This window comes from Helianthus annuus, chromosome 7 (genome assembly GCF_002127325.2).
Source record: "Helianthus annuus cultivar XRQ/B chromosome 7, HanXRQr2.0-SUNRISE, whole genome shotgun sequence".
In the NCBI taxonomy this organism is placed as follows: domain Eukaryota; kingdom Viridiplantae; phylum Streptophyta; class Magnoliopsida; order Asterales; family Asteraceae; genus Helianthus; species Helianthus annuus.
This window is the reverse complement of record NC_035439.2, coordinates 139989367-140005677: the sequence shown is the minus strand read 5'-3', so window position 1 is coordinate 140005677 and position 16311 is coordinate 139989367. Positions and strand designations below refer to the sequence as shown.

Below are 16311 nucleotides of genomic sequence, written 5' to 3'. Positions count from 1 at the left end.
GGCCTTGCTCCATAAGCGAGTTAAATTTATCCGTTATCGCCTTCCAAAAACCGGTACCCATTTGGTTGTTCCCTAAATTTTAAAAAAAATTGCCTTAGTAAAATAAAAATAAATCTTTTTAAATTTAAATTAAAAAAAATAAACTTTGGTCCATACCGACAATCGGGCAAGTTGAGGACTTAACCCACGCAATTGCTAGCGCCTCCTCCTCTAATTTTGTCCAAGGTCTCGCCTTTGGTTTCGACTACGGTTTCAACCGCCTTCCCCTTGTTTTTTTTGCGCTTGAGATTTTGAGGTGGCGATTCGGGGACGACTTCTTCATCATAGTCGAGTGGAACCGGGGATGTTGCCGGTTGCGATTGGAATTGCGCTTGAGATTCAAACGAGTTGCGTAGCATCATTTGTTGGAGTGCTTGGTAATGTTGCATTTGTTGGACTTGAGACATTTGTTTGAACGCGTTGGTTGATTGTCGGTAATCCGAAAAGGTAAATTGCGGAGACACCCATGAAGGATCGATAGTCGGAGTGTAAGTGGGCGTCAAAAAGAAGTTAGATTGATTCGGGTTCGGGTTGGGATTGTTCGGGTTGGGATTGTTTGGGTTGAACGGATTCATGATTTTATAAAAAGATGGAGTTTTTTTATAAAAATGGATGAGAGAAGAGAGAAGTTGGGAGATTTTGGATAGAGTTAATTTATAAAAATGGTTGAGGTGGGGTGTTTATTTAAAGTGAAAAAAAAATTAAATATAGCCGTTGTTCAATGGCACAATTTCAAAAAGTAGGCCCGTCGCATGCGTCCTTAGGCCGGCGGAGAAGACGGGATGGGGCAATGAGGGGCGGTGTAGGGGTGCGGTGCTGGGGCTCACCGAGGCAGGGCCGGCCCCATACCGGGTAGTCTAAATACTTGTTTGTTATACCAATCCAACACAAAGGCTCCTTATTTATATGCAAATGTTTGGAGTTGACTTAGAACACGGTAAGAAAATCAAATAAATAATATAGAAAAACAATGAAATAATATGATATAGAAAATCAAATAAATAATATTGAAGAAATGTTTTTGTATAGGCACAAAGATGTTTTTTTTAATCAAGTATGTATTTTTTTTTACAATATTTAAGACATGTTTTTAATAGGTACATATACTTGCATAATTTCCTACATTTTATATAGGCATGTTTTTAATCAAGTATATATTTACGTCTCATTTATCAAATAACCGTTATTAATTATGTCGTAATTTTTATTTGAACCATTCTCTCTATACTCATATACATACGTACATATACTTGCATAATTTCCTACATTTTATTATAGGAAATTTGTAATTAGAAAATTATTGCATTAGATTACATTACATAAAGAAGTAAAAAATGTGTATTTTTTTTTAATAAAACACTTATATAAGACAAGTCCAATCCAAACTGCACTCAATATCCACACATGTTATATCCCTTCATCAAATCATATGAAATAAAAAATAAATAAATAAAGCAATTGCATTGGAAATATATCAACCAATTCAAGCAAGTAGCATCTTCTTCCAGAAAACACAAAAATGGCGGTTTCATCTTTTTCATTCTCATCCGCAACCTTATCTAGAAGGGTCAGTCACAGATTTAATTAATGTTAACAATGTTTAAAATACTTATAATTTAAGTTAGATTAAAGAGGCGTGTGGGTGAGATTCTTTAGAGTTTATTTTGTAGGTGAATCTGCCATTAAAGCCTTCTTCTTCTACATGTTCTGGCCCAACCATTATTGCATCTTCAAAAGATATTGATGAAGAAAGTAAGCTGCTTTGTTTGTATTTCCCTTCATTTGCATATTTAAGATGATTATTATGGAGTACATTAAATACAAATGGGTTTTAACATAGAAATATATGGCCATGTGGAGGGAAAGAGTTTTTTTTTTTTTTCCTTTTTTCTGTTGAATTTTATTTTTCCTATCTACTTTGACATGATGTTTACTTTCAAAATGTAAAAAAATAAATCATGTATTTTCTCCGGTAGAGTAATTATGTGTAATTACCCTACTAGTGTTACTTACATAATTTTTTTTAAGATTTTACAACTAAAATACGTGCAGATGAAATATAAACTATTTTAAAAATATATTCACATAATATTTTTATTTCTACATGTCCATTGATTATTGAGTAAACCATCCAAGTTTATGATTTACAATCAACTATTTAAATGAGAAATGGTGCTTTACTAAACGGGTAAGACAGAAAAGTGGTGCTTATTAATAAAGCTCTCACCAATGGAGTGTTGGTTCATTGGCAAAGGCAATGCCTTTAAACATCTTGGGAGGGGGTCTTGAGTTCAAGTCCCACAGACGACATAGGAGTAAAGAAATTTGTCATTCAAAAAAAAACACAATCTATCACTACATTAATAATGCTCTCAAACGGGTAACTTGCTGAGAGACGTTGAAACGGGTAAGTCGGAAAATTGGTGCTTCTTGAAAGACGTGTTAAACGGGTAAAACGGAAATTTGGTGCTAATTGAGAGATGAGCTAAACGGGTTTGACAGAAATTTGATGCTTATAGATAGACTTGCTAAACGGGTATGACAGAAATTCGATGCTTGGGCTCGCGCCAAGCACCATTAAACTTGGACTCAATTCTAGCTTTTAACGATCTGATCTCGAGTAGCTTGTGGCTTACGCGCTTAGTTTCACATAAAACTCAATTCAGCATGGTCCAAGCAAGCAAGCAAGCTTTGGATCATTAATGACTCCAAATATCAAGATTCTATGTAATTTAAACATGAACTTTTGTGTGAAACAGGATCAGGAAATTGCAAGAGAAGATCACTTCTCTTAGGAGTTGGAGCTTCAAGCTTATTGCCTACAAAATTGCTATTGGCTCAAGGTATTTTTATTCATTTATCTATCCAATTTCATTTAGGGAAATTGAATTTTAATAATTTCACCTAGAGGTGGTTGGACAATAATAATCCCACTTTTAAAAATTGTTACCGGCAACCCCTCCTTCTAAAAATGTTGTTCTCGTCAGTCTGAAATTGGTGACAAGTGACCATTGAGAACAACAATTTTAAAAGGTGGGACTGCAGTAGCAATTTTTAAAAGTTGGATTATTATTGGCCAACCACCTCTAGACGGGATTATTAAATCCAATTTCCCTTTCATTTATGCTAGTTATAAACAACACTCAAAATAAAAATAAAAATATAAATAAATTTGTTTTCTTGTCACTGTTTCGACCCTAAACAACCTAACTTCATTAAAAATCGACGAATTTGCTCACTATTTTCAGCAAAATAATACAAATGTTCAATCAGAATACAGTTTTCCAGATCTTCTTGTCATGTTAAAGTTCTAATCCTCTTGCATTGTTTATGCACACAGAAAAACCACCAAACTATGCTGAATTTGTCGACTTAGAAGACGGGTATTCATACTATTATCCCTCAGATTGGATAGTAAGTTGTAACAGAACCCCTACAACTTTGACGTTTCGCCTTTACAACATACAACTTTTTGCTCACAAATATAATCTTTTACACAGGGATTTGATTTCAGGGGACACGACTCTGCATTCAAAGATCGATATTTGCAGTTACAAAATGTAAGACTTAGCTTCATACCAACCAATAAAACCGACATCAATGAGATGGGTTCCATAGAGAAGGTTGTAGCATACTTGGTGAGACATGTGTACTCGACGCCCACTCAAGTCCCAGATGTGTTCGATATGCAAGAGGTATGGACCGTTTGAAATCATGTACCGTTGTTTTGTTCATAAATCTTGACGAATGGTATGTTTTAATGGCTTAAATTGCAGAGGACCACGGATGGTAAAAACTACTACACGTTTGAGTACACGCTAACGTCTCCAAACTTCTCCCGAGCAGCTTTTGCAACAATAGCGGTTGGAAACGGTACAAACTTTAATCAGATGTAGACAAACAAGCAGGATGGATAACGTGTCAAAATGGGTTTGGGTTATATTTATAAACATGATATTAGCATAATGATGGACTAAATTTTAAATAAAACGAGTAAATGGCCATTTTCGTCCCTGAGGTTTGGCCAGTTTTGCGACTTTCGTTGAAATCTTGCCATTTTCATCCGGCTCGTTAACTCCATTCATTTTTCTCCGTTAAGTTAGGGGTATTTTTGTCTTTTTGGTTAACTTAAAAGGACATATACTGTTGAAAAAGACCGAATTGCCCTTTAAGTTAACAAAAAAGACGAAAATACCCGTGACTTAACGGAGGAATATGAATGGAGTTAACGAGCCAGATGAAAATGGCAAGATTACTCTAAAACAATTATTAAGGTTGTAAATACACTTTGAACTCTTGTAACAGGGAGATACTACACTCTAATTGTTGGAGCAAATGAAAGAAGATGGAGAAGGGTAAGAAATCAGCTTAAAGTGGTAGCAGACTCATTCAAGGTGCTTGATATCTGATATTCTGATGTATGTATATTCGGTTTTCGTAAGTACAATGTACAAAGCGTAAAGTACTCTTAAAGCTGCATGATTTATCCATCCCGCGACACTTTAGAAGTGGTAGCCGTAGAACTAACAAATGATGGGGAAAAAAGTCCTTAATCGATCTAAACCTCTTTATATACAAAAAGGATTACGCATTTACGCCTCGTGAACTATCACAAATTTGATCAGGATGTACAAATATACAAAACCGTCGAGTAATGGAGAAACACACAATGAAAAGAATAGGATAACAAGCAACTTCACACTAAATTCTATGATCAACAAAAGAATAATATGCAATCTGACCTCTGCACCAAGATCTAAATCCCTTAAAAGCCCAAATCCACCGTCATCACCGCCACCTGCCGCCACTTTCCACCATCGACTGCAGATGACTGACATTACAAGTGAATTTAACAAATCGTGTGTATTATATATTTATATCCAGTCGTTCTATATAAGTCTATGCTGACGTATACCCTTTCCAAAATGAGGTTGCATTAACCGAACATACAACCCATTTTTCGCCATTAAAGAATCATGATTCCCGTCCTCAACAATCCGACCACCGTTAAGAACAACAATGTTGTCAACATGTCTCATCATAGAAGCCCTATGAGCGATAAGAACGGTTGTTTTATTTCCGATGACTAACGTATCAAGGGCCTCTTGAACCACCCGACTAGACTCCGACTCGATCGATGAGCTGGCTTCATCCAACAATAAAATGGGCGCGTTTTTCAAAACAACCCGAGCAATCGCAATCCTCTGTTTCTGACCCGGGGTTAAATCCACATCCCTCATTCCCACGTGGGTATCATACCCATGTGGTAAGTTGCTGATGAAATGATGAGCGTTTGCTATTCTCGCAGCTTCTTTGATTTCCGCCTCGCTGGCGTTATGTCTTGCGTATATGATATTTTCGCGAATCGTTGTGGAAAAGATTATGGGTTCTTGTTGAACAATACCAAGGTTGTTTCTCAACCACCGTAAATTAAACTGCTTTAAATCTCGACCGTCTAACATCACCTGACCAGCAACTGGATCGTAGAATCGTTCTATTAACGATATTATCGTGCTTTTTCCGGATCCCGAAACACCAACAACCGCCACCGTTTGACCACCAGTGACTTTGAGACTAAAGTTGCTCAGTACGAGAACTTCCGGGCGAGTCGGGTAACAAAAGTCAACGTTTTTCAACTCAATGCTTCCGTAAACATTTGGAGGTTTTATACCAGCAGCATCATCCGGCTCAATTTTTGGTATTCTATCGATTATTTCGAAAACAGATATTAACGATTTTCTTCTTTTGAGAATATATGGAGCTAAACCGAATGGTTCCACAAGGGCAAAAGTGGCAAAAGAAAATACCATGTATTCTTTAAGGGCGGTTGGGAGATCTGTATAACGGTTTTTAACGCATAGTGCGGCATACCATAAAAGAACCGCATTGCATGCGAAAAGAAGAAACTGTGAAAACCCGAATGCAAAACCGATAGCCAGGCCGTGAAAGAAACTCCGATAAAATATCTTGTGTAACTGCAATCGGTAAAGCTCCATAACTTTATTACCAGCACAAAACGCAACCACCGTGTAGATATTTCTAACCGCATCCTCAAGAACCAATGATGCTTTCCTGTGCATTTCCTGTATTCCCTTTGAAAATCCAGCTAGCCATAATTTCTGTATATTTTCAAGATTTTACGGGACGTTTCATAAAAAATTAATGGTTAAATATAATTATAACAAAAAAGGGTGTCTTAGGAATAGTTCCTAAGACAACCTCTATTTTTTTATTATTTTTCTTTGCCATATTTACAACAATGCCATCCATGGTTTTTTTTTCTTTTTGTGTAATCAACCCTTCAACTTTTAGCATTGCCACTTACACCCCCTTAGCTTTCTAAAAACTTTGTAAAATGTCATTTTGACCCCCTCGAGTTTTATGTGCTTATTTTTATGTACGTAGGTCAAATATAAAACACTTCCGTGCTTATTTTTATGTAAGTTTTGTTCTTGGTTGGTCTACGTTTTGTTCGGAAACGAGTCGGGTCAAATATAATACGTTTTCACTAGGCGGTATAATATCCAGTTACTTTACGTTTCGACTCCGCCGCAACGCGTGGTACCATTCTTTAACGTTAAAAAAACACTATTTTCTTGCGCGCTTATTTTTAAGTGTGTTTCGTCATAAATCCAAGTTGGTTTACGTTTCGACGTAAATTTTCTCGGTAATGAGCCAGCTCAAATACAATACGTTTTCGTGCTTATTTTCATGTGTGTTTTCAGTTGGTCAACGTTTTGACATAAATTTTGTTCGAAAACGAGTCGGGTCAAATATTTGACGGTATAAGTTCGAGCTACTTTAAGTTTCGATGCCGCCGCAACACACGGTGGGACAAAATACTAGTTAATATATAAAAAGATTACCTGAGCAATGGCAGAAAGAGTGAGAACTGGCAGTGTGGCTAAAGCCACAAGAGCCAAACGCCAGTGTAAAAGCATTCCTATTACTATTGCAACAATAACCGCTGAGCAGTCTTGAACCAAAATAGAAAGCCGGTTACTGAAAGCCGCTCTCACAAACGTTGCATCGTTTGCTAATCGCATGGATAAGGTATCAACACTGTTTTCTTCTTCGTCAAACCATCCAACTTCATTGCGTAACATTGCTGTTAAAATATAACTATATTACACTTCGGTGGACACCACAACAGTTTTTACAAATTAGCTTTGCGCGTATAAATTGTTTATAAATGCCATTTTCGATCAGACGCAAGAAAAATGGATGGAGTTAATGAGCAGGATGAAATGGCAAGATTTCAAACCTTTTAGATCCAGATGCAAAAACAACAAACTTTTGGACGAAAGTCGCAAACTGGCCAAACCTCTGGACGAAAATGGCATTTTACTCTAAAGAAATTAACCCAAAATCGACATGTTGATCCATATAGAGAAAGAACAATCACTTGTTAAAATAGGAATTACTAACCGGAAAACATCATTCTCCTAACACGTTCTGTCATCTTCTCCCCCATAATCCCAAAGTAAAAGTGCTGCAAAAAGTTGGCAATTACAGTCACAACACCCATGCAGGCAATGATTAAACACCACTTGTCCACATCATCACGTATGTTAACACGCCTGTTGATTTCATTTCTATAATATGCTGTCACTATCAGCGCAATCACATACGCAAGAAGCGGGTTAAAAGAACCAAATATTGCAGCACCAGTGCTTCCTAAAACAGCATAAAACCATTCAGCTAAACTCAACTCTATGAGTCGCCAAATTGACGGCTCTTTTTTATGTTGTTTTTCCTTCACGGGTTGAGCCCGGTTTGGTTTATCGGTAAGCTGAGAATTAGGTCGACTGTACGTTTGTGAATGTGAACGTTCACTTTGCGGATCAGATGTCAAAAGCGGTGAGATCGGTGATTCGGGATTTGATCCGTGCGATGTTTGTCTACGGATAGCATGAATGTCAAGTTTTGGTAAATCCGGTAATCTTTTTTCAAAACTATCTTGCCTTTTTATCGACGGTTCTTTGTCTGTTACATCTAACGCCAAACCGTTTTCTTTTTCAGTAGCGGTTGGATTTCTCGGTGATTCGTGGGACCCGTAAGTAGAATCGTGAGACCTTGATGCGTTCAAGTTAGAAGCCCGCTGAAGTGATGGTGATTTGGCGAATTTTGGAGATGTTGGTTCTTGGAAGCTTTGGCTTTTTGAAGAATCTTTTTCAAGTTGGAAAGTTGTAATCTTGTTGTGGTTTCTCACCGGCATCCTACAACAACAAACATGTATTCAAAGCATCCGTATGATGGAAATGGTAATTTAAAACACATTACATGTGAATGGTTGCATTTTTTTCTCAAATGGGTCGAATAAAAAAGTTTAGCTAAAAAGGGAATGGGTCAATGGGTTAAGATACGCTCAAAAACCATTTCCTATGCATACAAGCCCATAAATGTTTGGAGGAAAATGTAGAAAAAACCCTACGGACTTTCGAAGAATTCTCACATGTAAGTCCCTAGACTCTATACGTGCATGAGTAAATCTTTTAACTAAAATTAACAAGAAGAGTAAAATGCCAAAATCGCCCCTGAGGTTTAGGCATATTTGCTTGTTCCATCCAAAAAGACCTTTTGTGCATTCGCGTCCTTCAGGTTTGCGTTTTATTGCCATTTCCATCCAAATCACTAACTCAATTTATTTTTTCTGTTAAGGAGAAAGGGCATTTTTGTCCTGTTGGATGGAACAAGCAAATATAACCAGACCTCAAGGACGATTTTGGCATTTTACTCTTACGTTTTTGTTATATATTTTTTTATTACTTGTTTCCCCTTTATATAGCTTAATGTTAATTATTTTTATAACTTCTATAGGTTTTCTTTAATAATTTCCCACTGTTTTATTCAAAGATTTAGATTATTATGGTGATAACTTTGTTTTATTAATCATGATTAACACATTAACTGTGTATAAAAAAATTTTGAGATGGAGGGAGGAAATGTTCACATCATCCAACCGGACACAGCCCGTTAAGACACGTACTATAGATATCCCAATTCAATCCCAACCCTTTAAAAAATATAAAAAATAATAATAAAAAAACACATGTTATGTGAGTCTACCTTCGCGGGAGTTTAGCAGCTTCTTCACATCTTAAAAGCTCAGCATAAAGCCCGTCAGAGGCTATTAGCTCATCGTGTGTTCCAATCTCCATTAACTGACCATCTTCCATAACAGCAATAAAATCAGCATTCTTTATCAAAGAAAGCCTGCGAGCAATTATGATCGTTGATCTGCCTAACATCAAGAGATCCAACGCCTCCTGAACAGATCTTTCAGCTTCAAAGTCGAGTCCACCGGTGACTTCATCAAGAAGAAGAATAGACGGGTTCAAAAGCACCGCCCTAGCAACAGAAAGCCGTATTTTCTGCTCTTCTGTCAACGATAAACCAGCCCTACCTACCTGAAAATAACAAAATATTCTTTTTCCTTAGTTAAAATATTTTTTAACTTAAAAAACTAGTGGGTTACCACTCGCGCTCCGCAGTGGGTTAAAAATATAGATAAAAATTAGCAAATTGCGACGGATCAGTCTACAGTCTACGTTAAGATTTAAAAAAAAAAAAAAAATGACGTGGCAGTAATCAAATTTATTGGTTCAATTTGTTACGGTATCGATACTTGTTATAACCATAAAAACGAATATCTGCGGCGGGTTCGGACTGTAATTGAAATAACCTACTTACGACGACGGTACATATGGAAAATTTAAAAAAAACATCACGTTGAGAAGAAAACTAAAAAGAAACCACATAAAATAAGTAAAAGGAAAAAAAAGTAAAAGTTGAGGGTCTAAATAGTCATTACAATTTACAATAAAGTGTAAGGGTAAAAAAACTATATTAAAGTTGAGGGACTAAAGTTTAAACATGTCATTATTAAAGTTGAGGGGCTAAATATGTCATTATTAAGGTAGAGGGGCCAAAGATATATGAAGCTGACAAAATAGCCTTTTAATATATAAAGTACACGGATGATCCCTGTGGTTTACCAAAGTTTTGGATTTGGTCCCTAGCTTTCCAAAAGTACAAGATGGTCCTTGTGGTTTGCACTTTGTAACGCATTTTGTCCCCAACTTTTTTCCAAAAGTACATGGATGGTCCCTGTGGTTTGCATCTTGTAACACATTTAATCCCTTAGTTGGACATGCTAAAACCTTTAGATTTGTTGGTTGGAGACTAAATGCGTTACAAAGTGCACCACAGGGACCATCCGTGTACTTTTGGAAAGCTAGGGACCAAATCCAAAATTTTGGTAAACCACAGGGACCATCCGTGTACTTCACTCTAATATATATAATAATGAGAGAAGCCTCTTTAGAACTACCTGTGTATCATATCCTTTCTCGAGTGAGGTGATAAATGTATGTGCATGAGCAATTTTAGCAGCATCTTCGATTTGAAGCGATGTGGAGTCTCTGCCGTACGCGATATTTTCGCGGATACTCAGGCTTAGTAATGCAGGTTCCTGAGTGACTAACCCAATTTGACTTCTAAGCCATTCTAGATTCAAGTTTTTTATATTCTCCCCATCCAAAAGAACTTCGCCTGAATTATTATTTTTTTTTTAAAGAAGATTAAGATAAGAATGGTTTAACAAATAAATTAGAGTAAAATGCCATTTTTGTCCCTGAGGTTTGGTCAGTTTTGCGACTTTCGTCCAAATGTTTGTTTTTCCGCATCTGGATCCAAAAGGTTTGAAATCTTGTCATTTTCATCCGGTCCGTTAAGTTCATCCATTTTTTCTCCGTTAAGTCAGGGAATTTCCATCTTTTTTGTTAACTTAAAGGGCAATTCAGTATTTCGAATGTTTGTACATTATGCTAAATGCTTGTACATAAAGTGAAAAAAGACCGAATTGTCCTTGAAGTTAACAAAAAAAGACGAAAATACCCCTGACTTAGCGGAGAAAAATGGATGGAGTTAACGAGCCTGATGAATATGGCAAGATTTCAAACCTTTTGGATACAAATGTGGAAAAACAAACCTTTGGACAAAAGTCGCAAAACTAGCCAAACCTCATGGACGAAAATGGCATTTTACTCAAGAAATTATGAAAAATGAAGCGGTTTAATACCTAAAGTAGGGTCGTAGAACCGTTCCATAAGGGGTATAATGCTACTTTTACCGGAGCCATTTCTACCTACAAGTGCGACTGTTTTTTTGGAGGGGACGGTTAGGTAAAACCCACTTAGAATAGGAATCTCGGGACGCGACAAGTAACTGAAATACACGTTTCTAAACTCAATGTTCCCTTGGATAGTAGCAAGTGTTTTTCCATTATGATCAACGGTGGATGATGAACGGCTAATCATCTCAAAAAGTCTATACGCAGCAATTCTCCCTTGCTCAAATGAATAAAAGTTGGTTGCAGCTTGATTGAGTCCACTGCAGAAACCAAATGGCATTCATAGAAATAGGGGTGAGTAGAAAACCGAAAAAAACGATTTAACCGAACCGGAAAAAAAAAAAAAACCCTGCACAAAAAGCCGAAAAGACTGAATTGAAATTTATGGTTAGGTTACGGTTTTGCATTTTATGAAAACCGAAAAAAACCAAACCAAACCGTATAACCTAAAAAATCATTTTATTAATGTTTGTTATATACTGATTTAGGAATTGTTAGTTTTATTCTTGTATGTTAAGTATTTTATATTAAAAACATAAACATGTTTATTTATCTTTGAAATGATTTATACATTGCTAAAACCGAAACCGAACGGTTTTCAATAACCGAAAACCAAACATTTCAGTAACGGTTACGGTTTTACCATAAAACCGAACCGAACAATTGCTAAAACCGAAAGGTATCGGATCCATCTGAGATACAACACAATCCAAATCAACCCATCCATATGTAAATGGATTGAAGTTGCCACCTCTAATACATTAAAAGAAAAAAGGGATGCTTACAGGCCACTTAAAATGATAGCGAACAATGCAGTAACAATTTCTCCACCGTGAGCTTTTCGATGTGTAACCAAAAACCTTCCAACGTAGAGTTGCAAGGCACAAGAGCAAATTGCAAGCCCGTATGTGAATCCAAGCCCAAGTCCTTGCACAAGACTAATTGATACACCGTATTTTAGTGTAGCTTGTAGTGAAGCTGCGTAAGAATATTTTGCTAATGTTTCATTTGTAAAAGCGTATAAGGTCTTAACATATGAAACTGCCTGCAAAATCAAGAGTAATATTGCATTAGCAATTCACACAATTTTGTTATCTATATAACCGTATAACCGTATTGTAACTGACTAACTTGTAAATTATTGTAGTCGTGTAGTTAGCATGCTACATGTTAATAATCTTAACATATGTTCCAGAACAAAAACTACAAATACATTAGAGCTGCTATTACAATATCATCCAGGGGTGTGCACGGTTCGGTTCGGTTATTAACATTAACCGAAACCAAAGTCATCGGTAGATTAACGTTCGGTTTTCAGTTAACCGGTTCGGTTTATTCAGTTCTTTTGTCGGTTTTCAGTTCGGTTCAGTTATTTTCGGTTAATAACCGAAACCAAACTTGGGCTAAACTTTTGCTTAAAAATACATGTAACGGAGGTATAAGTACATGAAATAGATGAAATGGAGGTATAAAAGCTAGAAATATATGAAAATATGAATTATTCGGTTCGGTTAATTTCTGTTAACAGAGGGTACACCAAAAAAAAACCAATAACCGGAATTTCAGTTAATACGGTTTCCCATTGGTTTTCGGTTCGGTTTCAGTCAACGGTTCGGTTATTGCTCACCCTACACACCACTGGTTTTCAGTTGACCAAAGGACAAAAAGGTAAAAAGGGAAATGAAGTAACCTGTTCAGCAACACCAGCTGCTTCAGCGTATGCATCTTGAATATACTCCGCAAGCCGATGAAGAAATATATTCGATATTCCACCTGCAGCCACAATAAAAGGACCAGTGGCTAAAGTGATGAGTGCAATTTGCCAACAATTAATAAATCCAATTGCGAGACCACCAAAGAACGTAGCCATGTTATGAATATAATTTCCAACCTACAGCAATAAAACTAATCAGAGAAATAAAGGTACTACATGCCATTTTTTATGAACAAATGTTAATGAAAAAATGTGAAGTTGTTACGTCTGAACCTACTTTTTCACTAAGGGCGGATTGGATAAGCAATACGTCACTCAAAACTTGGCTCACGATATCTCCATTGTTTCCGTAAGTGTCGAAGAAACTCATGTCTTGATTAAGTAGTACTTGAACATATCTTGACCTGATTACAGCAGTCTGCCTTTCTCCGGTAAGAATCCAACATGAAACCTCTGAATGCCATAAAAAATATAATAATAATAATAACAATGGTAGGAAAATGATAAAAGAAAGCCAATTAGGTGAAAGTGAAAGAAATATGAAAGTAGTTCTATTTACCTATCCAACCAGCTACGAAAACACCACCAGCAATATAGACAAGGGTGAGAGCAAGCTGCAAAATTTTATGAAACAATGTCACTTATGTAAAAAAACAATGCTTCAAGATGAAACATCGGTGCTATTTAAAAACGAATTTATAAAAGGTCGTTATGCTTGATGTATCATCTAAGAGTCAAACTATATATTCCAACACGGAACCACAAAATGCCAGAAAACTGAAACAATAATAATAGTAACTATTAATAACCTTGCAGGAAAAGAAGTAACTTTTTTAATATTTTAAAGAAACTCTAAAGAAAAAATACAATAGTCAATCTCACTCTTTATCTCTATAAACAAAGCATGCCTCTTCATAGTCAATAATCAATAAAAATACAAAAAAAAAGCATGGATTCAAAAAGACAGTGAAGGCTGACCATAAGATAACTCATGTAAGCCTAACATGAAAGAATTTGAGTGTCCGATGCTTTGATTGAACGAAAATTGAAAACTATTGCTTGTTTCCAACGTTTTTGGAGACCCTAAGCGAACTATAAAGTAGGGCCCCTAATTTCACCCATAAACTCTCCTTCAATCCTAATGGACCTGTCGCCATGGGTGATTACGGTTAATTTTTTCGTCTAGTGATAGCCGATAGCCTAGAATTGAAAGCAGGTTGCGATGGGAAGTGGAAAGATGCAACAACAACAACAACCATACCCAGTAAATCCCACAAATAGCAAAGCTACTTATAGGGTCTGGGGAGGGTGGGATGTAGACAGTCCTTGCCTCTATCCCTGGGGATAGAGAGGCTGCTTCCAGAAGAGACCCTCGGCTCCAAAACGAACATACCAACACATCAAGTCAAAGAATATAGACAAATAGAATATAAAAAAAAGAAGTCACTTATACCAAGAAAGTGATCAGAGTAACACAGTATAATGTAAATCAAGTATAATAGCATACAACCTCATTCCGGCAAAAACACAAGAGGTCAATCACCGGTAAAGTCACTTAAAGAAGAAGAAAAACCTACGTCCCTAAAATACCTCTAAGACCTTACTGGAATATCCTCTAGAAGTCCTTAACCCTAATCCTACGCCTCCACGAAGTCCTATCTTGGAGGCTATATTTTAGGCTCCTTTAATAAAAAAACTAGTTTAGCTTTGAAATAAATGTATTTATTTGGGCCTAATACATATATTATATATATAAACTTGAAGGCCCTTATTTTTTGGTGGCCCTAGGCCCGTGCCTAGGTTGACAAGCCTATGGAGCCGGCCTTGGCTAATGACATAGGATGAACGTATATAAGAAAAAGGTGGTTTAAAAGACTGACAGATGTTTGGCATGCAAGAGTGATAAGAATCGTCAAAAACACAAGAGGCCCAATAATGCCCAATGCAAGTGCTATGCTGGATGATGAATTCATTCATTTTGTTAAGCTTCAGCAAACTACTGGAACTATATCCAAATTAACCAGCAGTACCATCCATATCTTTAAAAAAAACATCAAACATGTTGCACGCATCAGACGCATATTGCAATGCTTCGCATCATGCGATATCACCGCATCACGTAATCTGCTCGCATCGTTACACCTGATGCGCTGTTTCCACCGCAATGTGCGCATCACGCATTATGCGCCCATCATGCGCGCATTTTAAAACCAAGTATATAAGAACATCATAACATAACTACCATATTGCAAGCATACAGCAGCGTAATCCTTTCATCATGCATATTTAATCAGTAAACCATATAAAAGCCACATTACACTTTCCCAAAATTAAACCCTAAACCCTAACTTGCTACCATAAACACTAAAAGTAAGATCATACTATAATGTCATTACCGGTCTGCAATCACAAATCCTAACTACAACTTATAACTAACTTATAACCAATCAATCATGACACGTGTCTTGTAACTAGCTAAATAACTTGCTAAACAAGTTTCAAATTAAAATCAGTTATCATCTTGCCTCTTTAAACCTATCAAACAGCACATCAGCATCTTCATCAACATGAACAAGCAACTGAACAATCTTCGCGAAATAATGCAAATAAATCACCAACGCAGTCCCGTGAGCCGCCGCAGCGACCGATCCAACCACCATAAGCACCCAATCAACCCTATCAGCATACACAAACAGTTTCGAAAAAGGCACAGCAGCCGGAGGCGGCTCGATCTCCTCCATCTCCTCCATTTCCTCCTCCGCTTCAACCGGTACCGCATCGTTACCTACGTCCGCATACGGCGACGGCGACTCCGGCGGCTCTGACACCTCCGATACCGGCGTTAACGGCTGTACGTGCGGCGGCGACCACCCGAACAGCCCTCTGGACACCATCATGTTGAAAAAATTCACAAATTCGCAAATCTGGAACTCAAAACCCTAAATTAGAAGGTGAAACTCACTCAAACCCCTAAAATAACCGTTAAATTGAAATTGAGAGTGAAATGATCGAATTGATGAGGTGAATTGTGGAATTAATGTACAGTTGAGTGTGAATTTGAGTTGGAGATTTTGTATTTTGTTGATGATTTGTGTTGCAGACGATTGGAGGTGTGTGTATGAAGAATGAGCGAGTTGGTGACTCGGTCAAAAAAGGTGTGACGAGAGAGTTGACTCGGAGACCGAAGTTTGTTAGGTCGGTTATTTGTTTAAGTTCAATTTTCACCTGCTACGTTTGTTAGTCGTTGCATGTGTGGGTCCCCTTACGCGGACGTTCGTCTTTTTTGAGAAGTGGGTTGTTGTCTAAAATGGCCCTTAAGGTTGTGATTTGTTGCATGGTAGTTCTTAAATTTTGAGACTTTCATTATTCGAATAGGATTCTAAATTTTAAAAAAATATTCTAAAAAACTCGAAATTCGATTTAA

The 16311-nt window shown here is 36.9% G+C and overlaps 2 protein-coding genes across 2 annotated transcripts; one reads left to right on the top strand and one right to left on the bottom strand.

Moving 5' to 3' along the window:
- The first annotated feature begins 1435 nt into the window (after positions 1 to 1435).
- Positions 1436 to 4553, top strand: LOC110868816 (photosynthetic NDH subunit of lumenal location 1, chloroplastic). Its single transcript, XM_022118079.2, has 7 exons — positions 1436 to 1606; positions 1710 to 1791; positions 2799 to 2882; positions 3380 to 3453; positions 3540 to 3734; positions 3816 to 3912; positions 4345 to 4553. Exons 1-7 carry the CDS (start codon positions 1559 to 1561, stop codon positions 4446 to 4448), a joined length of 684 nt encoding a protein of 227 aa, XP_021973771.1. The 5' UTR covers positions 1436 to 1558; the 3' UTR covers positions 4449 to 4553.
- A 59-nt stretch (positions 4554 to 4612) lies between these two features.
- Positions 4613 to 16092, bottom strand: LOC110868815 (ABC transporter B family member 6). The gene is made up of 11 exons (XM_022118078.2): positions 15413 to 16092; positions 13447 to 13501; positions 13165 to 13340; positions 12864 to 13064; positions 11959 to 12218; positions 11123 to 11433; positions 10373 to 10593; positions 9109 to 9449; positions 7468 to 8258; positions 6906 to 7147; positions 4613 to 6158 (listed from the first exon to the last, which is right to left on the bottom strand). The coding sequence occupies exons 1-11, from the start codon at positions 15782 to 15784 to the stop codon at positions 4929 to 4931; spliced, it is 4200 nt and encodes a 1399-aa protein (XP_021973770.1). The 5' UTR covers positions 15785 to 16092; the 3' UTR covers positions 4613 to 4928.
- Between the last annotated feature and the right edge of the window lie 219 nt (positions 16093 to 16311).